Source organism: Condylura cristata, unplaced genomic scaffold (genome assembly GCF_000260355.1).
Source record: "Condylura cristata isolate star-nosed mole 26May11 unplaced genomic scaffold, ConCri1.0 scaffold00033, whole genome shotgun sequence".
NCBI lineage: Eukaryota > Metazoa > Chordata > Mammalia > Eulipotyphla > Talpidae > Condylura > Condylura cristata.
In genome coordinates, this window is record NW_004567134.1 from 6987997 (window position 1) to 7015626 (window position 27630).

Genomic DNA, 27630 nt, shown 5'->3' on the forward strand with positions numbered 1-27630 from the left:
GTGTAATTCAATTTCTTACAGCTCTTAAGAACTACATTTATAATCTGAAAGGTTGATATTAAAATACTGGTTAAAGGAACACATGAGCAGGAATACACATCTGTAAAGAAGGAGGAGCTAGGTATTGAATCTGGGTTTGCTTGAGGTGAAAGTCATTACAGTTTTTTAAAAATTTATTTATATATTGTTCACATCATTGTTCTTTTGTGTACAACATTTGATTTCTCCTCTCTGGTGTAATCCCCATAAAATCCAGTGGATTTGTCTCTGTAATTATTCTTTCCTTCCACCAGAAAATGGAAATTTTCCCAATTGTCTTCTGCCGCTTATAGTCACCATTAACTGGGACATATGGTCTGGAGACCATCTTTATTTCGAGCATGAAAACTTCTGTGATGCTCACCACCACCCCAACCCTGCTACCTCAGCACTAGATAACTTTCAAGAGGTAGATGGCGGGAATTATTGTGTTAATTGTCTGTGTATGCAAAGTCTTGGGTTATAGAAGAAAGTTCTGGAACCACAGACTGAACTTTCAACAATGTTCCACTGTTTCGTTTTCCAGGAATAAAACTTTTTGGTTAACCTCTTGTGAACTCTGCAGAGATTGTATGTAGGTCAGGTCTGTATTGTGGAGAAATTAAGACCTTATAATTTTTGCTTTTCTTATGACAACTCCTTTCCTATGCAACTATTAAAAATAATTGGATAAATTAAGCCCCTTCACATTTTTAAATGGTCCTTTCACTGACATCTGACTTTAAATTTTATCCATAGATACCAACTCTGTTTACAAAGTCATTATTTTCAACCATAATTTTTTTTTGAAAGATTTATTTATTTGTGCATACAGAACTGGGGTACAGGCCAGAGGCTCAGGGGCGGTGAGAGGCTTCACCAGAGACAGAGTGGGGAGCAGAACAGGCAGATCTACGAAGTACACTGCTGAGGGGAGCAGCGGGAGGGTCAGGAGAGGTCTGCCACGCCATGTGGTCACCTCAGGGGCAGGCGGCAGGCGGGAATCGAACTCATGCGAAAGTGGCTTTAGCTTCTCAGTGCTGTGCTTTAACCCACTGCGCCACCAGGGAGGGCCCTCAACCATAATTTTTTAATAGCTATGAAACAATGGCAAAATATAGTCTAGCTTTCAACCAGCCCACAAAAATTGGTTTAACTCACATGGTAGCCAAAGCACAGTTTGTAGTTTATTTACGTTACCTATGTCTTGCTTTAACAATTTGGAAAAAAATGTGTTTATATTCTTTTGTTCCTCCTAAATTTTTCTGGCTGATCTAATAATTAAGTTGACACAGGCCAGATAAACAGGAGAAAAAAAAACCCCACACATTTAGTTTTCTATGTATGGGGTGCCAGAGACAGGATCCAGAGAACTGACTAAAGCAGGCAGTATTTATACCTTTTAGGCAAAGAAAAAAAAACAGTTACGAGCTGGAGCTTGGTAAAGTAACAAGGTTGTTGGCAGTCTCTGGGCTCTAGATTCCCTATGGCTGGTGATAAGAAAGCTTTATCTTTTTGCTTACAGGAGAGTACTTTTCTACGTGTGCTTTCAAGGACACAAAGATGGGTCAGAAAGTCCTTCTGGTACTGACTATTTCTGAAGGAACTTTAACTCTCCTTCAACTTTAATTCAAACTAATAAATCCAAGTGGATTTATACTTAGGGGCATCGATTGTGTTCCCACATAGCATTCCCTGAAAACCCCTCAGTCCAGTTTCTGGGAAGTGAGTTTTAATTTCCATGTTGTGTATGTTTTTCTGTTTTTATAAATATAATAGTATTATTTTTTTACATCATTTTGTACTCCATGGTGTGTATTTTGTTGGGGGTTGGTCAAGCTGTCTAATGTTGGGCCCAGAGCAGAAGTGTCAGGAGGCATAGCAGTGGCAGAGAGAAGTGACATCAGACCTCTAGGAAACGAGGCTAGAAGCACAGCGACATAAGTGGCAGGAGAAAAAATAACCCCCAGGGCCCAGGTGAGCTCAGGCCTGACTGGAAGGCAAAATTGGCTCCCTGTCCCAAAAGCTGAGGGTCCAGCCACACAGCCTTTGCCTGGACGCCACAGCCCCAGTTCTGTCAATCTAGTCCTATTTCTGCTCTCTTTTCCATATTTTTACAGCATTTCCAATACTTAGAAATACACTTGTCGACGCCCTGCCCTCTCTACTGGCATGCCTTTTTGCGGGGGTCATTTGACAGTCCTTCCTGCACCTCGTTTCCCCCTCCTGAACAGCCTGCAGGTTTTCAAAATCTATCTTTAATGTTCTGTTTCAGCATGGAACATACTTTTCGGTCAGCAATCGCCCCTACTTGACAACATTTCACTCCTAAAGTCCTGTTCTCATATCCAGTTCCCAGACCCATGGGTATGCAGGTCAGTTGCCTGGGTTTTGCCTTCCAACTTCTGAAGTGAGGCTTTCTTTGAATCAGGAGATGAAAATAATGCGTTAATTGCTTCCACTTGTCTAATAATCCCTAAATAACTCTGAAGTAGTTAAGTGGTTAATTCACTCACTTAGCAATATGTAGTAACCACGCAAGGTGTTTGATGTGGTGTGAGATGCAGCGATGAGGGGGAGGTTGGTCTTCACACAGTCTATCCGGGAAATTGACAGTGTCCAGTCAGTGGAACAAAATGCTGGAACAATCAGAGCATTTATTTATAGGGGAGAGAAATATTCAGATTTTCCTGTGCAGAGTAAACAGGATTTGGAATAACAGAGATGAAGGAAAATTGCTTTTGGGGAAGTTGAAAGCTCATGTAAAAGGACATTAGATCAGAGACACAAAATTCATGTACAGGGGGAAGACATTAGTGCAATTTTGGTTGAAATGGAGGGAATGGGATAGAGTCATGTAAAGTGTGTGTGTAACGTACCAGTTTTCAAACTTAGAGATATTTTCTTCTCTTCCAAGGTATCAAAAACCAATATCCACAGAAGAAGGGTTTAAACTTCTCTATCAGGGACGTATGTTTGATAAACTGGCTAACTGCCTGTCAGGAATGTAAGACTTTGAATAGAAATGATCAAATTTGTGTGTGTGTGTGTGAATGTGTGTTGGGGCGGAGGGCAGAAAAATCACAAATAAAATAGGGGTGAATTTAGTGTAATTTTTTGCTCAAGTTGGGAGACTTTAGTCAATGTTATTACAAGAATCCTCACAAAGCAACAGGATAATACACAGTTTCAAATTTTAGAAACAATCTTTAAAGAAATAGTAAGGCAAAAGTTGTTGAGAGACTTCTGGAGTTTGAAACCTCTTGGGATTTATCTTAGGATCATTCAGGCTTACTGCAAAGCCAGATAAATTCAAAGTTGGAGAGACACCAGTATTTAGGGAGGCTCCTACTGAAAATTCCATTTTGCTGATGCTTCTATTTAGATATATTTTCTAGCTTCGGATGCCGCTATCTAAGTATATTCTGTGACTATTATGAATCATGATCACTATGATGATACACTCATAAACATTTCCAAGGATCTTTCTGGATATTGTAAAATCCTCTTACCTGTAGTGATTTCATATAGAGGGTATTTTTATCCTCTCTCACTTTTCAGTAATCCATGTAATCAATTTTTTTATTCCCTTATATACACAACCCCTCCACTTCTGCCCCTTTATCGCCCTACTGTAGGGGTTATTACTGCACTTAATCTTTTTGATTATCTGTTGCAGCTCATATTAGACTAGTGGCTTCAGGAGAGGGCGCGATGGTCTGTCTTATATACCTAATTTCCAAGCCTAGCTCAGCGTGTGGTCCCTGTGTACTCAATACCTATGTGTTAAGTGATCAAGCTCATCTTTCTAAAGTGTAACAGCCACTGGATAGATGCAAGGCAAGGGCTGGGTATAAAAGACTATGCAATTGTGGGATGGCTTGGCCCACAGCCCCGTCAGCACTTAGCAATTTGACTTCACATGCTGAGCACTCGACATTCTAGTTTCTCCCAATAAAAAACGAAAATTTAAGTGCCTCCTTAAGGTTTCTCAAACTGCTGAAAATGGAGCTTCCATGTGATCCAGCAATTGCACTTCGAGGTATCTAACCAAAGGACACAAAAATGTTAATTCAAAAGGACACCTGCACCCCCATGTTTATTGCTGCTTTCTTTACAATAGGAAAGATGTGGGATCAACCCAGATGTTCCAAAATAGATGACTGGATCAAGAAGATGTGGTCCATATACATTATGGAATATTACTGAGCAGTCAAAAAAAGATAAACTTAGGCCATTTGTGGCAACATGGATGGAGATGGAAGGGTTCATGCTTTGTGGACTAAGCCAGAAATAGAAAAATATTGGATGGCTTTACCCATAGCAGGAGTGTAAGGGATCAGAAAAAAAGCAATTGTAATAAAGTAAAACCAAAAATCAATAAACAACTATAAACCAGAGATATTCTATAGGGGAGGAAAGAGGAACAGGATCAAAACTGGGGTGGGAAGAGCACACGGGACTATGGTGATGGCACACGGGTGAAGTGGTGGTGGGAAGTCCATGGGGATGAAAAAAATGTACAAAATGAAGAATGATCTAAAACCAAATTATATATATATGTATTTATATACATATATATGTATTTATAAATTGGTAAATAATTGCTTAACCCTGCTGTTTAGATATTTGATTCCTAAATTAAATTAGCATGATAAGTTGTGGGGATAACTAGGTAACACATCAAACATGATGAGTTGTGCAAGTATAATCTAGGTGGCGCATCCAACATATATGTAAGCAGTGTGTCTATGTAATGAAACACATGTGGACATGTGTGAGGGGACACTGGAGTGCAAGGTTCAGAATGACAGAGACTAAACATCTTGGAATCATCAAAATCAATTCAGTAGTTAGTCAAATAAAGACTTAATTTTCTGATTGATACCTCTGAATATAATTATTGACTCACAGAAGATAGTTTTACAAAAATAGTCCATTAAACTTGCCACAGAAAGATGGAATCTTTCCCCTCTAAAGAATGAAAAGGATATGATTTGCCAATTTTAAAGAATGTCAAAATCTATAACTAGGATGTGAAAATGAATTGCTGGTCTGTCTGTCTGTCTCTCTCTCACATACACACTTACGCCACATGTGTTCTATCTATTCATTTGTAAAGAATAACGACCACAATGTGACTTACAGCTTTCAATAAGCAAGTTATTGATAGAGAAATCAGACAGCCAGAAACAAATCCTCAGCTGTCAATATAACACTGGATTATTCATTTAAGAATAACTAATTCTTGAGAATCTCATTATGCCATGACAATAGTTTCTGGATTTTTGCAAATATATTTTTATTGCTGTGAACAAATATCTTTTGTGTGAATTATATATATATATATATATATATATACATACACACATATATGTATATGTATATATATGTGTGTGTGTGCGAATCATATATATATATATATATATATCTAACACTGTTTTGGAGAATGCTGCACCCTCATTTACAACTTGTTCTTAAAACAAATCAAGTGCTATTCACTTTTTTCAAGGCATTTCATTGATTACTCCCGAATGGGTCAGAAAGAATCACCACATATTCTAAAATAGGCCATTTAAGTCAGAGAACAGCTTTGCAACCTGTAAACCTAAACCAGCATATTTGAAAAATTAATGGAATTAGCTAGCACTAAAACATGATTTTATGGGTAGAAGATAAAATTAGAAATACAGCTCTCTTTCTGTGAGTCATATTAAAAAATTGCCAACCTTGACAGAATTCCATTTCAGGCTAGAAACACTGCTAAAAATAAGCCTGTAATCTCTGTCCATCAGCAGCAGAGTTTTAATAAAGGCTGTAGGCAGTTTGGATTTTGGATGTTGGCTCCACTATTGTCAATAATGTACATATAGTGTCTTGGGAACAAAATCAGCCATGATTTTAATAAAATAAAATAGTAATCACAACAATGACAGCTATTGACATGCACTGCAAACTTAGTCATCCCTTTATGTCACTGAATCCTCACTACACCCTGGTGTCTATTTTACAGATGAGGTCTGTGTTTTACACAAGGAAATATCACACACATTAATGCAGAAAGTAGGAAGAAGAGACCACCTTCGAAGTTTGAATCTAGAACTCTTGTTCAGAATGATAACATTCTATCTTATCCTATGAGAGCAGATAGAAGTTCACTGGGAGTTGTCAAGCAAAGGTCAACTTTAAATAAGAGAAAATGGAGATAGATCTTGAAAAGGGCAAATAAATAGATGTACATTAGCCTTCTGTCTTTATTATTTCTATTGATTAAATCTCCTGGCATCCAAATTTTGCCAGTCTACTTAATTTTTCTGTAGACAAATACAGCAGGATAAAAATCCAGTTTTATGGAATTTCAATCATTTCTAAAATATAAATTTTCATTTTTAGAGGAAGTACTTTTTTTTCTTAGACCATTCATTTTGAGAGTATTCAATGTCTCTTCTTGAAGATTTTACTTTATTACTATTTTTAATTGAGTTAGCATTGGTTTACAAAACTATGTATATGATTTAGGGAAACCGGCTCAGACCTCAGATATATGTTACCCCACCACCGTGCCGTCATCACATCCTTAGGTCTTTACCCTCCACGACTGGGGCCCTCCTGTCGTATTTCTAGGGTTTCCTTTCATTTAGTTTGTCAATATTTCGTTTCATTCTTATATACTCATAGATGAACACAGTCATTTTGTTCGGTACATCTTTCTGCTTCTGGCTATTGAGCTTACAATCACCTACAGTCCCATTCATGTTGTCACAGATGGCAACAGCTCATCTTTTTTTAGAGCTGGGAAAAATCTACTCGTTTTTAAATAAGGGAACTATACCAATAATTTCTACTACAAATACAGTTGTGGGCTCTTAGTTACTGAGGAATTAAAATGTGGCTTTATCTTTGTCTTGCCTGACTAATCTCACTGGAAAACAAAACAAAAGATTCATGTCACAGTAAAAGGACAAGCCAGCAGGGAGAATGTTGCAGTAGCCTCTGTGGAGTGATAAACAATGAAACGCATTTTAAATATTTCTTCTGTTTGTGGCTAATTGGAGAGACCCTAAATGCTGAGCAAACACCCACACATGTGCACGACAAGAAAGGAGAAAAGAGGAATTGGAATTTTTAGGCCAGATGTTTAATTAGTTTAGATAAAAATTTTAATGAGCTTTTGTTTCCTATCATATATCTCTGAGTTATGTTCATATTTGTGAAAAAGTCAACTGGTGAAAGTATTATTATGGGAATTCTTTACAAATTCAGCACCACTTTATAAAAATATTCACATAATTAGGATAATAAACAGAGGGAAATTTTTCATTAGTAAAAGTATATCGTGACACCATTTCCTAAAAATAGTCCACATATGTCTTTTCATGGGAATGTCCAGCTAAACGAGTAAATATGAAGGGAGGTGTTTTCTGGTTCTCTCTCTAAAATTTGGAATGCCATTCTTAATTTTATGTTAATCGTGGTGCACCTTCTCTGGTCTCCATTGATTTAGGGACTATAGCTGTATACTTCAGCCAAGCTTTAACCCATTATTTTGACTTCATTCCTTTCTCTAACCACTCTGGATGTGGGACGGCCTACTGGAGACCTTATAAACCTACAGATATTTTGTTTGGCTCTTACACTATGCTTTGCAAGTTCTGAATAGTTTATCAGCGCTTAGATATTAGAGATTTACCCCCAAATCCTACTTTTCAAGTTCTCTAGCAAAGTGAGATTTCCATTTATAATGGTGCTGGAATTAGGTCATGGTTGTTTGTTCAGAAAGGACTTCCATGCTTTCAGAACTTAATTTCATTAACTTGTACTTGGGTGCCTGGACTGCTTCATCCATGCATGCTAAGCCACTTTCTTCTCTAGGCTTTTACTTCACAGTCCCAGCTGTTCAAGGATTTTCTTCTCTACACAAACTGATCCATTCACTGCTCCTCAAATACACTGTGAGGTCTTCCACTTCCATAGATTTATTCATGCTGTGTCCTCCACCTAAATAATCTTTGTTGAATCCTCCTCCAATATAGTACTCACTGTTAGAAGCTGAACTGAAATGCCCTCTTCTCAGCGATTCAGTTATAATTACTTCTACTTCCTTCTAAGTAAAAGGAACTTTTTGCCTGTACAAACTTACACTAAAATAATGTTAGAAGAATTTCTGTGTTTTTTTCTTTTCTGCCTACTTCTTGACTTTCTAGTAAGAATATACTTTTAGAAGGCAAATTTAATTTTCTAATTCCTTTTATCATTCACAGATCATAACACTGTCCTACGGACTCAGCAAATACTTGTTTTATAAAACACTGTGCAGTTTAAATACAACAATCTTAGAGACTCAGTTCTTCTGTTCTATTTTTCTCTATCATCACTTGGGAAAAAATCTGCAGTGTAGTCCCTTTGAAAAAAATCTGCAGTAAACTGTTACCTATTACAAAAGAACTCCTGATTAATACAGTGGCTAGGAAGAAATACTTGTATACTGAGTGCATTTAATGATGTTTTCTTAAGACAGCAGTTATTTTCCTGATAAATGAACAATTTCATTTGAAGACTGGTGACTTTATATCTTAACATTTAAATGATTTCCCTCCATAAAGCATTCCATATGGGAATGAATGAGGTTTTGACTAATTAGCCCTTATTCACTTGACATTTTAAGGGTTAGACTAACATATCGCAAGTGTTAGAAAAACAGAAAATTAATAGAGGATTAATATGAATCAAAAAAATAAAAGTAGGGAAATACAATCAGAGAGGATATATAAAATATTTAGAATCAACTCAAAAGCTTGGGCCAATGAACATAAAATAAGCAATAAAAGGTGAAGAAGGAAAGACTGACACCTGATTCCTTTCCATTGAAATGATACTTTCTATTACTTTTAAAATATTACCTTTATTTTCTACTAAAATTAAATTATTATGTTTAGACTTGAAGAAACGAATAGACTAATAATTAATTTTAAAAAGACATACATCAAGATGTTAGAATGTGGACCAGTTCCCCTTTGGAACAAGGATCAGAAGTCACAAAAACCCACTTCAAATATTTCTGGAAGTAGAAATATGTATTTCTTATTTCCAGGAATAACATAATGTAGAATCACTTTAGTAAAATCTTTTTTTCCTCTTCTTGATAAAGAAATAAGAAAAGTTGCTCTGAACAGAGATCATTTGTTCTGATTATCTCATTTTAGACAGAAGAAACATGACACCTGGAGCCAGGATGAGGCTCTTAATTTAACAATTCCTATCCACTGCTCCACCCAGGACCTCATGAAAGAGAAGGAGTAACATAAATTAGAGGTTTCAAAATATGTACCCCCTAGGGTTACTCTTTCCATCTTATGAATCTATGAAACCAGGTTGTCTAAAGAGTAACTCAGCTGAAACCAACGCAATTGCGTAAGTCATTGAGTACAATGACTGGAAAGAAAATGCTAGCGTGAAAAGCTGTATTCTGATGAGCCTCACCACTGGGCTAATGAGAACACTCACCAAGTGGCAGAAGTTTGAAGAAGTCAGCTTTGCCTCTGACTATCCTTTACAAAATAAATCAGACATGCTATTTTTTGAGCATTTTAATCATAGGCATAACAAATGCGACTGTAGCCAATTGAGAGGTGACTTTGCTTTCGCTCAGTTTAAGAAATCATTGTGTTTCTTGAAAATCAAGGACTTGTTTGTGGTGCTTGATTGCATCATAAAATGGAAAGTATGTGACTATAACTCAAGTCTCTCAATGGTAAGAACTTTAGAAAGAAATGGATTGAATGGGAAGGATTTTATGGCATATATTGGACAGAATATAATTATTCCAGTGGCACCAAACCTGGGAAGAACATGATGATTAAGAAATTTTCACTGCTGAGATAAGGTAGTCTTAACCCAATTTTTACTTATGACAAGATGTATCAACAGCGTAATGAGGTATAACCCCTTCACCACAGGTGTAAAACAGTTGTTTTTTAATTGTTACTAAATCATCTCAAAGTTAAAAACCACCTTAGAAAATACCTAGCTCTGGGATCTTTTCACTTACTTCATTTACAAAGAATCCATGAAAAATACTGTGGAACCTATAAACTGAATATAACTTTATGTAATATATTTGTGCATGGATGTATGAATTTATCATCAGAGATCTACAGTTTCCATTTTTATATTCCAAGAGGGCTTATGAGTAAGACTCAGTAAGAATTAGCCAAACATCTCGTTCTAAAGAGATAATTGGGACAGATATAGCTTCGTAAAATTTCCTACTTCACACAGCTAGCTAGTAGCAGGACTATGTTTAGCAAAGAGGAACTAATGTCTAAACTAAGAATTGTTCCTATATGAAATTATTTTTGAGAACTATAATTTAGAATTTGGTGTAGTTCTGTGTAGTACCAAGCATCAGTTACAGTGTCTATTAGTTAATAATAAAACATCTTTTAAGTAAAATCTCTAGTGAGTTTAAACATTTAAACCATAAATAATTTTAGAAAATAGTAGCTTATAAGGGCATAATCACTGCATAAGTAAGGGAGACATTTACGACAACTGTATGACTTTTCCTAAAAAATTTTCAAAGAATTAATTAAAACTGACTAGATACATATTATATGGAGATCTGCAAAATATCATTTTGAAGGCACCAGGTTGTCTATAATTTTTTTGTTTTAATATCTGAAGCAAAATTAATGGAAAGCAGACCCCACTCATATGTATACAAATATGTATAAGTAAACATAATAAGAAATATGTGCAACCCGTGTGAAGGAAACTAAGCAATTGTGCTTAATAATATAAAAGCAGTACACATAAATGCACAGAAACCATAACCTTGGATGCCAAAAATATCTCAGTGTTACAGAAACATTAATTTTCCCAAGTCAATTTCTAAAATTATCTCCAAATGAAATGCCATTCAAACTTTTTAAGGGGGGAAAACTTTTTTCTAATATTGATGTAAATTCTACTTGCTGCACCAAAATTTAAACAGTATCATAATTAACATTCTGTTATATTGGTATAAAATTAGATTGTCAATGAAAGAAAAATGAAACCCAGCAGCAGCCATATGTATGCATAATAATTAAGTATGATTAAAATGCTGTATTTAATTAACGACTGTGAGTGGATTATTCAATAAATGTTCCAGGGCAACTAGTTAGGCATTTAAAATCTATGGAAGGAAAGAAGGACTTCAGACACCTCCAGCTTTAACCAAATGAGCAATGAGAATTTTGTTCTACAACAGTATGAAAGATGAGGAACCAGAGGAAGGACAAATCAGTGGGACTTTCACATACTAAAAGAAGACTGATTTCAGAGCTTGCTCCTTTAACCCAAAATGGCCTATAGAATACAGACGGCTGCTAGGATATTTGTGGTCAACTGTTTCATTCCAACACAGGTTGGAATTCACCTCAACACAGGTACTGTATATGGGTTCTCTATTGACATCAAAGTCAATATACTGGAATTCACCTCAACACAGGTACTGTATATGGTTCTCTATTGACATCAAAGTCAATCTACTGGGGAGAACACCAAGACAAGACTGTGGTATGGAGTGTATGCCTATATATCTCTCGTTCTGAAATGTCTACAGAACTGTAGTGTATGTTGTCAACAATAAGACAATAACAGCATCAACATTGTACACTCATATTAAATTTGCAAACTGCTTTTTATCTATGTTACCTTATTTAAGCTTACCAACTACTCTCTAAAAACTACTCTACTTTCTACATGAGGACAACATCCCCATTCTTCTAGATTTACTGTGAATGACACATATGGCACCCTATATTTTTAAAAAGATGAAAAATCATTATTATTCTTCCTACAACGATAGTGCATTTAGTCATTTTTCCTGAGGTGGTTCCTATTAACACTCCAGAGTCATAAGATTTTAACAGAATATTAATAATGTGTATTATGAAAAGGGTTAGGAGGTAAAATAAATTTATTTGACATTTGGGTTAAATAAAGCTTAATCATTTGGGATTTCTCTGCGCTCATACTGTGAGAACCTCTCTTTCACTCCTTCAGAATGATGATGGCCTTTCTCTCCAATGTACATGACAGCAGAAATGTTTGTCGCTTGGCATGTTTGGTCTGAAGTATAAACACATCTGGAAACTCTGAGACAAAGATATTCTATATATTTCAGCGTCAGTGCTGGCAAGTAGAAATCCTGTTAACCCAAATCTGCCCACCTGACACCCAGAAGGTCCCTTTCAAAGAACTGAGAACATCATGTAATTCAATGTTAACTTTGTGCTGTGCTTGCTGCTTCCTCTCCAAACGCCCTAACAATTTTTAAGCCCATAACGTTTCACTATGGAGATAAGTGAACACTCATATAAACTTTACTTGCCCAGTTTTTACTGGAAAATTTTACTATTATACTCACAAATAAAACATGAGAGAGGTCTGAATTTTACAAATTAACCATCTGCTTTAGTACAAATGTATATGCGTTTCTGTGTTCTAGAAGCCTTTATCAAAATGGAATAGGGCATTAGCAACTCTTAAAATTGATGGACTATAACTTTAGTTTTCAGAACCAATTCTTATAAATTGTTTCTGATGTTATTTAAAGTGCTGTGTTGTATTGTTTCAGCACTGAGGTTAATTCTTTCTCAGTGGACCTTCTTGGTCCATTATGAATGAACAATGACTAAATAAATATGTAGATGTGATGGGAATTGAAACATGACTGGAAGGTGAAAAAGGATAGAAAGGACTGAATTTTCACTGGTTTGCAAATATTTATAACTAGGAGCATTAAATTCACACACACACACACACACACACCCCAAAATATTAAAAACTGTGCAACTGAAGTGTGTGTGTGTGTGGGGGGGGGGGGACTAGCAGATCTGACTCTGTTTAGAAGCTTGTTAAAAATGCTGAGTCTCTGGCATCCATTCAGACTTACTGAATTAGAGTTTTCATGCAATCATCAGGTGATGTCAGTCTCCAGTTAAAAACAACTGAAGTCCAATGGCCCCTTAGTATTGTCCATTTTAATGGCTGGGAAACTTATTTTTAGGCTTTTTCTCCCCTTTGTTTATTTTACGTATCCCCAAGAATGTGGATTTCCAGATAAGGCTTATCTAATGTTTTATCATCCTTTATACAGAACCAGAAAAGTCAAGTGCTGGTATGTTCTACCTTGAGGAAGATTTGATACAGTTATTGAAATAATCAGCTCACAATCTCATAAACCTGATCATTGTTTTCCTTACACGAAGCTTGTAAATGCTAAGCAGTTAATAACTAAAGAGCCCTTCAGATCAATCAGCTTTTTATGATGTTTTATCCAACGAGGATCAGGAGATTTAGGATTAAAATTGTCAATGAAAACTTGAAAACGCTATCTGACTTAATCCTTTTTTTCCCATTCTAGATTCCTGGGTTTCTTCAGTCAGTGATACAGATGTACTTTCAGGTCTATACAATGGATAAGCAAACTCCAGTCAAAAGATTAAGAGATAAAAAGAGCTTCTTTTCATTATAAAATATTCTCATCTTTAACCTTTGAAGCAGACCCTTTATTCTGAAGTTCAGAATGTCATAGCCTTAGAAATAGACAGCTTTGAGAAGGAATCTAAGCCAGGAGAATTTTTGCCACGGAAGAGAACCTACTGGAAAGATGCAATCTCACTGAGGTAAGTTTGCCTAGGAGAGTTCCACTGTTCTGTTTACACTAGAAACACAAGCATGGTTGTGTAAAGCTGCACTGAGAACCACCACGTCCCCTTCTTTCATCTCTTGTCATCTGATATGCTGATGTCTGAGAGGAATAGGATGATTATGGAAGCATTTTTGTAAATGTTTTTTATAAATTTAAATGTAAGGGCAAAACTGTGATGGAAGCAATTTATCTTTTCCCCTTTGTTGGCTGTTTAAAGTCCTATGTGAGTAGGGGGGATTTGCCATTGCATGTGGTCATGGAGAGATTTGCCATTGTATGGGGCTGGTCATGGAGAGATGGAGAGCCCCGTGAGTTGTGGACAGTCTCTCCATGTCCCACAGTCAGCACCTTGCGTGAGACTTAAGCTTGCCCAACCGCACTCTCCCTTCAGGGGCTGTGAATCTGAGATGAACAGAAAGGCAGGACTCTCTCTGTGCCTGTAAAGACAGACATGTGTTCCGGCCAAATGGCATGGAGCTGCTTGGTTCATGTTCTTTTCCAAAGTCTTGTTCTCCATCCTTCTAGTCCTGAGTCTGCATGTCCTGTTAATGGAATTCCCTTTCTGTCTGTGCTGGCAATCAAGAAGCTTGCCTGTTACAAAAATATCACTTCTCCACTAGACATGAATATATTGCTATTTCAGTTCTGTGTAGCTCACTGATGTTGGTTTGAGCAGTTGGCTACAAATTGAGGTCTGTCTCAGTGGGAAGAGTGGAAGTCTGGGTGGTGGTGTTGGGGATAGAAAAGGGCTCTCATGCCCTCTCCTAGAGTGATACAGCCACACTGCTGCATCCCAGCTCCGGCTATCACCTTGTTTCAAACACCAGATAAGAACTTGGTCCGGGAGACTTGGAAAAATGTACCTGTTTCATACCTAACAACGCTGGTCTGTAACTAGAACCAGGCTCAGTCACCCAGCCAGACCTAGAGGGACCTCAAATTGTAGCCACCTGTTCAAACAAGTTCACCAACGTGTTTAAAACTAGACCCTGTGAAGTAGGCATTAGAATGCTGCCTTCACCTCTGACCTCCAATATGGTGGCCTCTCCCCTAACCCTTCCCCTCCCCCTCACACACTGGGAAAGAAGGAGGTGAGGAGGGTGGGGAGCATCAATTAGCCCAGGAGGAGCATGAATACACTGTTAACATGACAGCTCCTCACTGGAGAAGACAAAGACCACAAACCCTCCTGCTTTATACCCTCATTGAGGGGTCATACTCTAGCTTTTCTGAGGCTCCCATTGCTCTCCTGCACTAGACTTTGGCCTTAGATGCTATATACAAATTTCACTGACAGCTAATATTATTTCCGTGCTTCATGAAATTCTTTTCCTGAAAGATACTAGGCCCTCTGGTATTGTGGTCCCCAACAGTGATGGGAATGGCGGCAGTTTCTCGCTGCAAGAACATACTGAAGCACCAGAAGCTCAGTCGGATATGTCACCATGAGTACTTTCCATCCTCAAAGCACTGTGAGGGTTGGTCTGACTACACACACGTCTTGTTGAGAGCACTGTGTAACAGGTAACACACTGATAGCATCTTGACCAAATCACATGCCCAGTGAATTCGGAAAGCAAGATTCAATCCTATTTTTCTAGACTAAATTCAGAATTATTACTTTCTAATGGAGCTCTTCAAAGATTAATTCAATGTCATTAATTGAATTTTATGAATGTCATTGTTTAAACTTTACATACACATTTTTTTAAAATGACATCCAAGCATTCCTTTGCAGCCCAAACCAGAATTTATATTTACATATAAACTTAGTTGTCAGATGTTCCTTTAACAGAGTATTAAATCTTGCTCTTGAAGCTTGCAATGGTACAGAGTGTAAGGTTCATAAAAAGGGGAGGTTTCGGCCCTCCCTGGTGGCGCAGCGGGTTAAAGCACTGCACTAAGAAGCTTAAGCCACTTCCGCATGAGTTCGATCCCCGCCTGCCCTGGAGGTGATCCACATGGTGCGGCAGACCTCTCCTGACCCGCCCACAGCTCCCCTCAGCAGTGTACTTCGCTGATCTGCCTGTTCTACTTCCCACTCTGTCCCTGGTGAATCCTCTCACCCTTCGCATCTCTGGCCTGTACCCCAGTTCTGTATGAATAAATCTTAAAAAAAAACTTGAGTGGTTTCATGTTCTCTGTCCTGTCGCAACTGAGCTGGGAGAAGTGGGAGAAGACTGGGAAGAAGACATATGAGCAGAGCTGTGAAGAAAGCCTGCTTGCTGCTCAGCTTTGTATATGCACCAGGGACTTGGGACATAGTGAGACATGTGGAGTAGAGATCTGCTTGGAGGAAGCATGTGGTGAGGGACCAGTGGGGAGGCTGACAATGGCAGCCATGACCCTGACTTAGACTTTGATTTTGTTTTTTTCATCCAGACTCGCCTGACCCCTCCTGCCCCTTTCTTACAGCCCCCCTGCCCCCTGAAGGCAGTTTAGACTTGTGGCCAGCTTTTGGCCTCAGTGGTTCAACTTTTGGTTGATCCTTTTTTGGCGGGGCGCTTACACACAACAGAATGAGTAACTTTGGGTGTTTTGCGGGGAAACTAAACTTTTTTCTCTTTTTTCTCTTTGCATACTAATCCTGCTGAAGTTCTTTCATATGATGAGAATGCTTTGTCTTTATATGTCAGATTATTTAGAACATACAAGTTTGGGGATCCCAGGGTATTCCTCATCTTGCACTCTAATCCTAGCGTAAATGTTGGATCTATACTATATTATCCTTAAAGAGGTTATCTCCCATAGACATGCAGTTGTGAGCCTATGTGAAAATTACTAATTTTTCTGAGGAAATTTAAAATGGGAAGTGTGGGCAGATATATAATTTTGAAGATATGCAAAAGCATATAAATTGTTGTCCAGCACAGCAATTAAACCTTAAAGGCAACACCTTTTAAGTCATCTCTTAATAATCTTCTTCAATAAAATGCTTAGTATGATTAGTCACAGCTCATCGTACTGTCTTTATTCAAAGTAATTGTCACAATACAGTGGTAATTATGGTTATAATTACTAGTATTTATTGAGCAGTTACTGGGTTCCAAATACAGTACTCAATGCTTTATGTAGATCGCCAATTAATACTGAAAACACCAGTGATGGAAGTGCCATTATTATTGGCATTTCACAGATGTTGACAATGTTTTCTGGGGCTCTTGCCAAAGGATCACAGCTTAACAGAGAACTTAATGTGTTTCTGTCGTCTCTGCTAAACCCTTAAGCTTAGCAGAAATGCTCCCTAACAACTGACCTTTTTAGCCTCTAAATCTACTATTTTCTCTTCCCCCTCATTCATTCTCTATGCTGGTTTTAGTAAAATGTTTCACATGCCATGTTCTCGGCATCAGTGTAGACAAGACATATTCATCCTTTAAAATTGAGGTCTTAGAGGCCCTCCCTGGTGGCGCAGCGGGTTAAAGCACTGCACTGAGAATCTAAAGCCACTTCTGCATGAGTTCGATTCCCGCCTGCCCTGGAGGAGACCACATGGCGTGGCAGACCTCTCCTGACCCGCCCGCTGCTCCCCTCAGCAGTGTACTTCGTTGATCTGCCTGTTCTGCTCCCCACTCTGTCTCTGGTGAAGCCTCTCACCGCGCCTACACCTCTGGCCTGTACCCCAGTTCTGTATGCATCATTAAATTAAACCTAAAAAAAAAATTGAGGTCTTAGAGAAGTTTTACTGACATTCCAGTCAAGATTTAGTTGTCACTTCTCTATGCATGTTTCTGTTATAGAATGTATCAACTGTGATTTATCCAAGTTGTCTGTTTTTTCCTATTAGAATTTAAAATTCATAGCATGAAGCTTACTCTTTTGGTATCTTTCGTGTGTAACACAGGACCAAGTGAGTGGGTATCACCGTATGTGTTCTTTTCTCCATCTTTTTGACAGAATGAGTTTGCTAAATAGCCACCATATATAATTTCATAATATTCAAAGTCATTAAAAGGAGACTTAAGACAAGGAGTTAGAGAATCTAAGTTCCTATGATTGCATTTAGTAATTATATGACCTTGAAGACTGATTCATTTGATCAAACTCTTCGGTCCATTTCCCATGTGCAGCTGTGCCCACAATGGACATGACCCCTTTCAAGAGCTCGTCATTCTTAGTGCTGGGTTCTCGCACTAGAACTGATAAGTTGGACAAAAATCCTCCCAGGTTTCAAGATCCATGAGCCAATAAGCCAAACCTCTAACTTCCTTAAGATATGTATAAATTTTTTTTTTGTATAAAAATACAAAACTACAAAGTAAAATATATTGCCAGGCACATTGTATTTTAAATAGCCTCTAGTATAGTTAGTCCACATACATTAGTTCCTCCTTCCATAAGTAGATGTCATACAGGAGTAAGACCATAACATTTTTAAAGAAGATCACCTTTGATTTGATCTGATACAAAATGTTGGAATTCTCTCTAGGACTATGTATTGCGAGAGTAGGGGCTGCTAAACATAAAAATAAGAAAATTTTAAGACAAATAGCAAGGATTAGAAAGAAAGTTCCATTTTAGTTCCTTGGGAAAATAAAGGTATTCTATACATGTGATGTTAGTCACTTTCTTTATGTTAGTACATAAAGAATAACATGTTCTCTAAAACTTTATTTGTGTGATGAATTTTCTGATTCATGGTAATTATTGGACTGAAAAAGGTAAAACATATTATTAGTGGACAAATTACATAGTGATAACTAAATTAGCCTAGACTTTCAGCTGTCTCATTATAAAATTAGGTAGGGAAGGTCATAATTATTTAATTTATGTCCAAATTTCAGCTGCAGAAAATTTTAAATGAACAAATGATGCAAATAATTTTAGGAGAAGGGTAAGTTCTTGTAGCCAAGCCTATAAACTCAATATTGACAGACATAATTGGTAGGCTACCTTCCTAATCATATCACAAGAGGTGTTTGGACAGGAAATCTAATTCCCTAGAGATAAATGTTCAGTTATTTTTCATCATAACTGGGTAAAATTGATCAATTCTTTGACATGTCATCATCAAGAGCTGTACTCATTCATTTTTCTCAGACTTGTTGATATTGAATGGATGCTACTGATTCATGTGGGCATTGAGTTAGGATGTGTGTGTGTGTGTATGTGTGTGTGTTACGTACATAATACTGGATTTATTGTTCCACGACAGTAATAAATCATGGAACTTGAAAGACTTCTAAGTTATCTAATGAGTTTTCTCATGTTGTGCACAAGGAAACCGAGGCTCAGACAGCTGGTTGAAATTCCTGCAAATCTCCCAGTTGGCTACTGGTAGAGCTGTTTATGGTGGCACAGACTCACTGCCCTCCATGCCATGCTGTTCCCATGCCCATGTTTTTTCTGTGGGTTGACTTCCAGCTCGAAATTCCCTTTTACTGAAATAGAACCCTGAGACCAAGAGGAGGAGTGGGAGGAGGCAATGAGAAGCTGTTCAGGTGATTTTTTTCCTGGAGAAATCCAACTCTCTGTATGTTTGTGGCAAGAAAAACAGCCACTTTATATGTCTGCAGCAGGACTGGCAGGCATGTTGGAAATGAACAAAAAGCTTTCCTCAATATAACTAAATTTGAGAGCGTGAATAAGCTGAATTTCCCCATCTGGAGACTCTCAGACTAGACAAGCCTCACAAATTAATATAAGTGCATAGGTCTGGGGCCCAACGGAAATTAGGTCAGGTCCAAAAAGGAATCAGGTGGCTTGGCTGACCACAAGTCAGAACTCTAATATGAATCCAAAACAAGAAGCAAAGATCTCAGAGCTGTAATTTGCTGAACCCCATTAGTGCAGCATTGGAGGAGATGATGAGAGACCTTCAGGACAAAGTCATGGAAAAGGGAAACAGTATTGATACATGTAATGTTTTCATCCAAGCACAGATTCCCCCTCCCCATGCCCCACCTCTCCTCATAGTGCTTTTACATGGGGTATTTTTACTTCCACTGTACAGTTTTATTTCTCCCTTTTCTTCACTTCTGAGAATTGAGATAGGTTCTCGACAAGGCATAAATAGAGCATTTTCACAGAGCAAATAAGAAAGCCATTGCTAGATGAAAATGATCAGAACACATCAGTCGTGTCGCATAGCCCAGGGACAAAACTGAGATAGGTGGGAGCAGTTTTAAGAACCTGGGGTGAAAATTCAGTCCCTCGAGCCTGCTTTCTTAAGGCTGCCAGCTCATTCTTCAAAGATGCCCTTTGATGGCTCTGCATCTGCCCTATGGCGAGAGAGTGGCATTTATGGGCATCAACCCAGGGATCTTCCAAGTACTTGCTGTCACGAAGGGCTGGTATGAAAAATGAGAGCTTTTTTTTTTTCTTGGGAATTTCATGGCTTTTTTCCTACACATAGGTCTGAGCTTTCAAAAGTCAGGATTGATTTTTGAAGGAACAAATAATGAAGGATTTTCATGTCAACCACGAAACACACACACACAATGTGAGTTTAAGGGAAAATATATAGCATCAATGTCAATTCTTTAATGGGGATGGACTGGGAAGATGGCAGATGCGTTAGGATAGAGGATTATATAGGCTTTTTATTTTCTATAAAGATCTTGTGATTAATATAAGTTAAAAATGTGTTCATGTGCAGAAATTTTCAAATTCCTTTATGCAGATTATGTAACTCTTATAAATGTCTGTTAAGCTCCCATGTACTGTAGGGGAAAAAAACTGTACAGCATATTTGTAAATCTGTATTTCGATTTGTCATTCTGTCTACCAGTGGTATATATTTTCAAATGACTTGTCACCTTAAATATGACTGGTAGATTTCTTAGGATTTAAAATAACACTGGCCTGAGTTAGGGATTCAGTGATATACTGTTACCAACCCTGAATCAAATAAGTCAAGGTGAGACCATACGTTACTTATATAAGCACTTCTCCAGCTTTGCTGATCACTGACCTACAGGATGTCCAGTGTGTTACCCTTTGGGGAAACATAAGGTTTTCCCCAAAAGCTTTATCCAACAATAGCACTGATAACAGGGGTCCCCAGACCTCCAAAAAATGATGAGACAAATCAACACAGGACATGTATTTTAGGCTCATCTTCCACCTGCCCAGATTCTAGAAAATTCTTCCTTTTCACTTAAAAATGGAAAACATGACAAATGTAAGCCCTTACCAACTTCCCACTTCAGAAGGCTGTTGTCTTCCCTCTCCATTTTTCCAATGACATACCAGATACACGCCATCCAGTGTGCGAGGAGCGCAAACATGGACATAAGCAGAGTCAAGACGATTGTGCTGTGTTGGGAGTAACGGTCTAGCTTCTGCAGGAGACGCAAGAGACGCAGCAGGCGGACAGTCTTCAGGAGATGTACAAGAGACACCTGTGGTGGAGACAGGAAGCACAAGTTGGCACCTGGGTTGACTTCAGGCCCCAGCAGGTACTTTGACTTAAGGTCTTTCTGCAAAGTTCTTGGAATAGGTATAACTGTGATTGCAAAACTATGGTCATCTTTTATGACTGTTTCTGGGGTTTGGACATACTATTGTAGGAGATGACAGGATAGAGAGGGCTAAGGCACTTTAATCACTTTGAGTAAATACTTATCTTAAGTGATATTTGTAATTTTTTCTCTACCTGCTTGCTTTAATATAATTTTATATATTCAGGTGCACAATGGACATATATTATGGCATCAGGAATGAACATGAGCTATTTCTACCCTTTACATACATTGTCTTCTACTCCTTGCCCTGTACTCCATGCAATGGATCACTTTATAAAAATAATTCAGATGGACTAAAGTAAAAGTCTGTAAAATGATAATAAAAGTAGAACAGTTCATTTTTCTTTTTCTTTTTTTTTCAAAATGTACTTATTTATGCAAACAAGAACTGGGGTACAGGTTAGACATTCATGGGGTGAGAGGATTCACCAGAGTCAGAGTGGGGAGCAGAACAGGCAGATGGACTGAAATATACTGCTGAGGGGAGCAGCAGGCGGATGAGGAGATGTCTGCTGTGCCATGTGGGTCATCCCCCTGGCCAGGAATCCAACTTGTGCTGCTAGTGGCTGGGGATGGCCTCACAGGGCTGTGCTTTAACCTGTCGCGCCACCAGGGAAGACCTGAATGGTACTTTTTAAAATAATTAGGTTTAAAAGACGAGTAAGGTCTTCTCACCAGTATCAGTAGCATTTCTACCTCCTCTGCCATATGATCTTCCTTCTAACGTTATTAATAGGCATAGGAGTCATAGGTTCTGCCTTAGCATGAGTTAGAAATAACTAAGGAATCTAACTGGAAAAAAAAAATACATCGTTAGTGTCCAACAAAATGGACAATGTCATTTCTGTCAAGAACTATCAAGAACGTAAGTGGTGCATGTGGGCTTCCCTGGTGACCGAGAGGTTAAATCTCTCTCAGTGCTATTACAACTACAACCTGAGTTCGATCCCCGGCCAGGGAGTTGACCCATATATGGCCCAGCAGACCTCTGCTATCTTGCATGCTGCTCCCCTGCACAGTGCATTTTAGTCAATCTGCCTGTTATGTCTCCCACTGGCTCTAGTGAATTCTCTTAATCCCCACCCCCACCCCTCACACACCTCTGGCCTATACAACAGTTTTTATATGCATAAATAAATAAGTCAGTTAGTAAATAAATCTTTAAAAAAATGTGGAGCATGTAATTTACACTCTTTTCACACCCTCAGAGAGCCACAAAGAACATTCTAAAGTGGAAAATACAAACAAAAATTCTCATTATAGAGTTTAGGTCTTTGGCTTTAATTTTTCTAGGGGATATCAAAATAGAAGAAAGGAAAGGGGCATATTATACCCAACAACAATTTTTTCATTTAGAATATTATCTAACAGAATCATAAACAAGGTCATATCTTATAGAAGTTTTGGAAACAACAGTCACATTCAAATAATGAAAATTGCCCACCAGCTTATCCCATACACAAAATTAATTCAAAATGAGTTAAAAACTTGAATGTAAGACCTGAAACCATAAAATACATAGAAGAAATTATAGGAGAAAGCTTCTTGACATTGGCCTTGGTTAAGGAAAAGAAAGCCAAAATAAACATCTACTTAAAAAGCTTCTACACAACAAAACTACTCATCATTACAGTGAAAATGTAGCCTACTGAATGGGATAAGAGTTTTTCAAATCATACATCCAAAACAGGGGGCTGATAGATGCAACTGATGAACAGTTTATCCAAATTAGCAACAGAAATAAAATGGGCACAAAGATCTAAGCAGACACTCCAGCAAAGAAGATGGATGAAAACAGGCATATGAAAACAAGTTCATTTTCACTTATCACTAGGAAAATGCAAATCCAGACTGCAAGACAGTATCACTTCACAGCTGTTGGAATGGCTACCAGCAAGAACCTGTGTTGGTGAGGACATGGAAAAAGGGATCCTCAGCTTGTGGGTAAGGAAGCACTTTGATGCATCATTATGGAAAATGATATGAAGATTTCTCTAAAGGATCAGGTTGGATTAGCAAAGGATTCAGCTATTCCACTGCTGGTGTTTATCCAAAGAATGTGAAAATGCTAATTCCAGAAGACAAATGCACCTCTGTATTTACTGCAACATTGTTTATACTATGCAAAATATGTAAACAACCTAAGTTGCCTACAGACAGATGAAGGGGCCGAGAAGATGTGGTACTTATACATGATAAAACACTACTCAGCTATAAAAAGAAAATGAAATCTAGCCATTTGTGACAGACATGGATGGGTTTTGAGGGGTTTATGTGAGTTAAGTCAGACAGAGAATGATAAATGATGTCCTATGATGTCCCTCATTTGGGGAACATGAAGAAACAATGCAAGTAAACAGAACAAAATTTTAACAAACTCTGAGATTCTGAAAGTGGGATGCAGGAACACCTGAGGGGAACGACGGTGAGGAAATATAAAACAGGTAAAGGGGGAAAAAAAAAAAACAGGTAAAGGGGGTCCTCACTGGTGGTGCAGCCGGTTAAAGCACAGCACTAAGAAGCTAAAGCCACTTCAGCATGAGTTCAGTCCCCGCCCCAGAGGAGATCCAAATGGTAAAGCAGACCTCTCCTGACCTGCCCGTTGCTCCCCTCAGCAGTGTATTTCGTCGATCTGCCTGTTCTGCTCCCCACTCTGTCTCTGGTGAATCCACTCACCGCCCCTGCACCTCTGGCCTGTACCACAGTTCTGTACACACAAAATAATAAATCTTTAAAAAAACAGGTGAAAGTGGTCACCTGGTGGTGGATGGAATCTAGCCTTTTGGTGGCGATCATAATGTAGTATAGATAGATGTCAAAGGATAAAGCTATACCCCCAAAATTTATGCAGTGTTATGAACCAATATTACTTAAACTGAAAAACAACAACAACAACAACAAGAAACAAACCCACACACTTCAAGCTAATACAACAATAGATATTCAATACAAATACATTCCATTATCATTCTGGGAGGCTCTATTCTGAAATATAATAAAATCATAAGATCAATTGAGAAACATTCCAGCTGTTCTCTTTTTTTTTGCTGTCAAGTTTTACTTTCTCCTCCTTTAGAGCCAAGTTCTCATCTATCATTTTCACTAGTAGTCAGATGGCCACATGCTGGACTTTGCAGTTTCTACTGTGTAACTTAGAGAAATTCCTGAAGAGGAGTTGATTTATACAATGATGAATTTGATAGCTAGATGACAATTTTTTTTAAAAAGATTTATTTATGCATACAGAACTGGGGTACAAGCCAGAGGTGCAGGGGCGGTGAGAGGATTCGCCAGAGACAGAGTGGGGAGCATAACAGGCCGACTGATGAAGTACACTGCTGAGGAGAGCAGTGGGTGGGTCAGGAGCGGTCTGCCGTGCCATGTGGGTCACCTCCGGGGTGGGGATCAAACTCATGCTGAAGTGGCTTTAGCTTCTCAGTGCTGAGTTTTAGCCCACTGCACTACCAGGGAGGGCCCTAGATGACAATTTTATACGTAAAATGAAACCTGGAGCCCTAAATAAAGTAAGCCATCCTATGAACTAAGTTTCATGTATTAACTGTTAATTGACGGTATTTGGAGATGGGGCTTTGGGGGTTAATTAGTTTGGGTAAACTCAGTGAATGATGTCCTGACAGTAGAGTTACTGTCCTGATGGGAAGAGACAGAGACCTCACTCTTCCTTTCCCTGCTCTCCACCATCTCTATCCCTCCCTCTCTACTACATGTGGACACAGTGAGAAGATAGCCATTTAGAAAAAGAGAAGATCACTCACTAAGAACCAACTCAGCGAAAAACTTGATCTTGCGCTTTCCAGCATTCAGAAGTGCAAAAAACAAGTCTGTTGTTTAAAACACCCAGTTTCTATTTTGTCATGGCAATCCAAGCAGATTGACGTCATCTATATTACTGATGCAAGCAATCTCCTGATTTCCTCTGACCAGAAAAGGGATGTTGGAAAAAATGTGGGCTTTTTCCAGTAAGAATAATAGTCACTTGCATAGAATAGGGGCTTGAACTTGGGTATCCAGGATGAGGCTGTCCTGATTTTGTTGACACATTAAAAAATAATTTTACTTGCTTTCATCTGAGCCAATGGCTTCCTGCTATCTAGATGAATTTTGGCTCTTGGTGAACGACAGAAAAGAGAGGAATATTTGATGTACATGTAACTATCTACCCGGAAAAAGGGAAGAGATTCTTTTTACTAGGGATGCTGTTCTGAATTTGTTACTGATGGGAATTATAAGTTGCTTGTGGGTGGTACAAGGCAGTGCTGTGATCATCAAGACCCCCTACCAAATAACAGCTTCCTCTGTTACCCAGTGGACAGTCCACCACCCGACTCCGCTTGTGGGGAGAAGGAGAAAGAGCTCATTAACACATACTGAGGTTCTTTTAGGTGTTAGACATGTAGCAAGGTTTTTATGGCAAAGTTGCCTTGATAGGCTGCTCTGGAACCCTGAATTTTTTATGCCACTTTTAGGTCTAGTCTGATGTTACGTTCAGCAAGGAAGTTACTCAGGTAATAAAACCAGGATTCATACTTTTGCTTTTTTCACTGTCATATAGTCTATGTCTCATTCATAATTGTACCTCCCCTAGTACCTTTTCGTAGTGACTAATACATCACAGATCTTAATGAACACATGTGTGAACTGTATAAAACACTTGGTATCCACAGATATATGGGCAGGCCTAACCCTAACACACACTATATTTTTGGAGGTTACATTCATTTTTGATTGTCATCTATGGAGACACCACAACCAGACACACCTTGAATTTGGTCGAGTGCCACCTTTATTTACTTGCTCCTTCCTTACTTTTTGTAAATTTGTAGTATAAATATTTTTATGTATAAAAATATATGTATGTAAACCTATACTATAGATTTGTGCATTTGTTGATTGCCTAGACAGTAGTGTTTTTGTTTTCTTTTTTTTTTTTAAGTTGGAAAGTTGAAGATGTCAATATCTTTATGAGGTTTGTAACTCAACTGAAAAAAAAGCTCTGGAGAAGAACCTAGTATATGCTATCAATCAGTGCTACAGTGAATTTTTACCCAGGCTTTTTAAAGCGCCTTTGCGATTGAATTTGACTAGATAAGTGTACTATAATGAAAGTATAATGATTTAAAACAAGGTTTTTACAAGATCAAAAAAAAAAAATCCCAAAGAAGCATATCTTACACAAAATGCTAAAACACGTTTCCAAATTCTCCTGGAAGATTGTTAAATAAGTGATATTTAATAGATTTTGTTCCACATTAATTTGCTGTTCTGTAGCTAAATGCTAATAATATTTTTATATTCCTTCTCTTTTGGGGTGTTAATTAAATAGGATAATTTAAAGTATATTGTCTAATTATGTTATATCAAAAAATATATACTTACATATGTTTTTATATTAACATCCTCATTGCCTAAAATTAACATGAATAAAGGTTTTTTTTTAAAGTCTAATTCTCCTATTCAGAAGAAGCTTAAGTACTTGACACTTTCTATGTTCCTCTGCTCCCTTTCCTCATTCCGACTTGTGAATCTGGCATAAATGCTTCATGCAGAATTAATAAATATGTCAGAAACGAGATCAGGAAGATGGACTGTCTCTAATCTCTGATATTGTGCTGATTTTCATAGGCATGAGCTTATGATCACTTAACAAATCAGCACATAAATTTATTATTCTTCCAAATATGTTAGTCAGGGTGAACTGCATGATTTGAATAGAAAAGCTTATTTACAGTGTTATAGTTACTTTCCAAGAAAACAAATTATGAGGACTAGTTTATTCTCAAGTCAATAATGACTGTATTCGAAAAATTATTTTGCTTAATGTTGAAAATTATGCTTTTGAATTCTGGATAAAAAAGGTAATTTCTCCAGGGGGTGCCAACTAATTAGGAAGATGATTAATTTGGACTAAATGGTTAGTAAACTTTTGCCTTCTGAAGTTGATAGCAGCAACTGCATTTCTGGTTCAAAGTGCTGTTATGACTCCTTAGAATCTCTATGATAAGGAAGCACTTAATGATTTTTAAGACTATCAATCACTTAATAGTAAAAATAGCTTCTACTACAAGTAGATGTACCTTTGTATTGTATTGGGAGTCATAAATTCAAAGTCTTTAGAAGAAGCAAGAGGTGGAGTTACGGTTATTACTAAAACCCCAGGGAACTCTCAAGTATAGATTGGGCAATGTATCATGCAGCTTTCTGCTGCATTCAAATTTTACAAGTACTTCTAATGAGTGATTGAATTCCTTTACTTTAATTTCAGCATTTTTTTTTTATCGTGATCAGTCATTTTGGTTTTCTTTTTCAATGAATAATGAGATACTCAAGAGTTAGAGTGTTTAAAAAAAGACCGTAAAAGCAGAAGGCATCTTCAGCGTCTACACCAAAATTTTCAGGCAAACATCTATCTAAGCAAGTATAAAGCAA

The 27630-nt window shown here is 37.8% G+C and overlaps 1 protein-coding gene across 1 annotated transcript in view; it reads right to left on the reverse strand.

Annotated features, from left to right (window-relative positions):
• KCNH8 (potassium channel, voltage gated eag related subfamily H, member 8) overlaps positions 1–27630 on the reverse strand; it is a 246613-nt gene that overhangs the window by 71422 nt on the left and 147561 nt on the right. The window contains exon 7 of the mRNA XM_004692289.2: positions 20853–21060. Within this exon, the coding sequence (XP_004692346.1) occupies positions 20853–21060 (208 nt within the window). The remainder of the gene's footprint in view (positions 1–20852; positions 21061–27630) is intronic.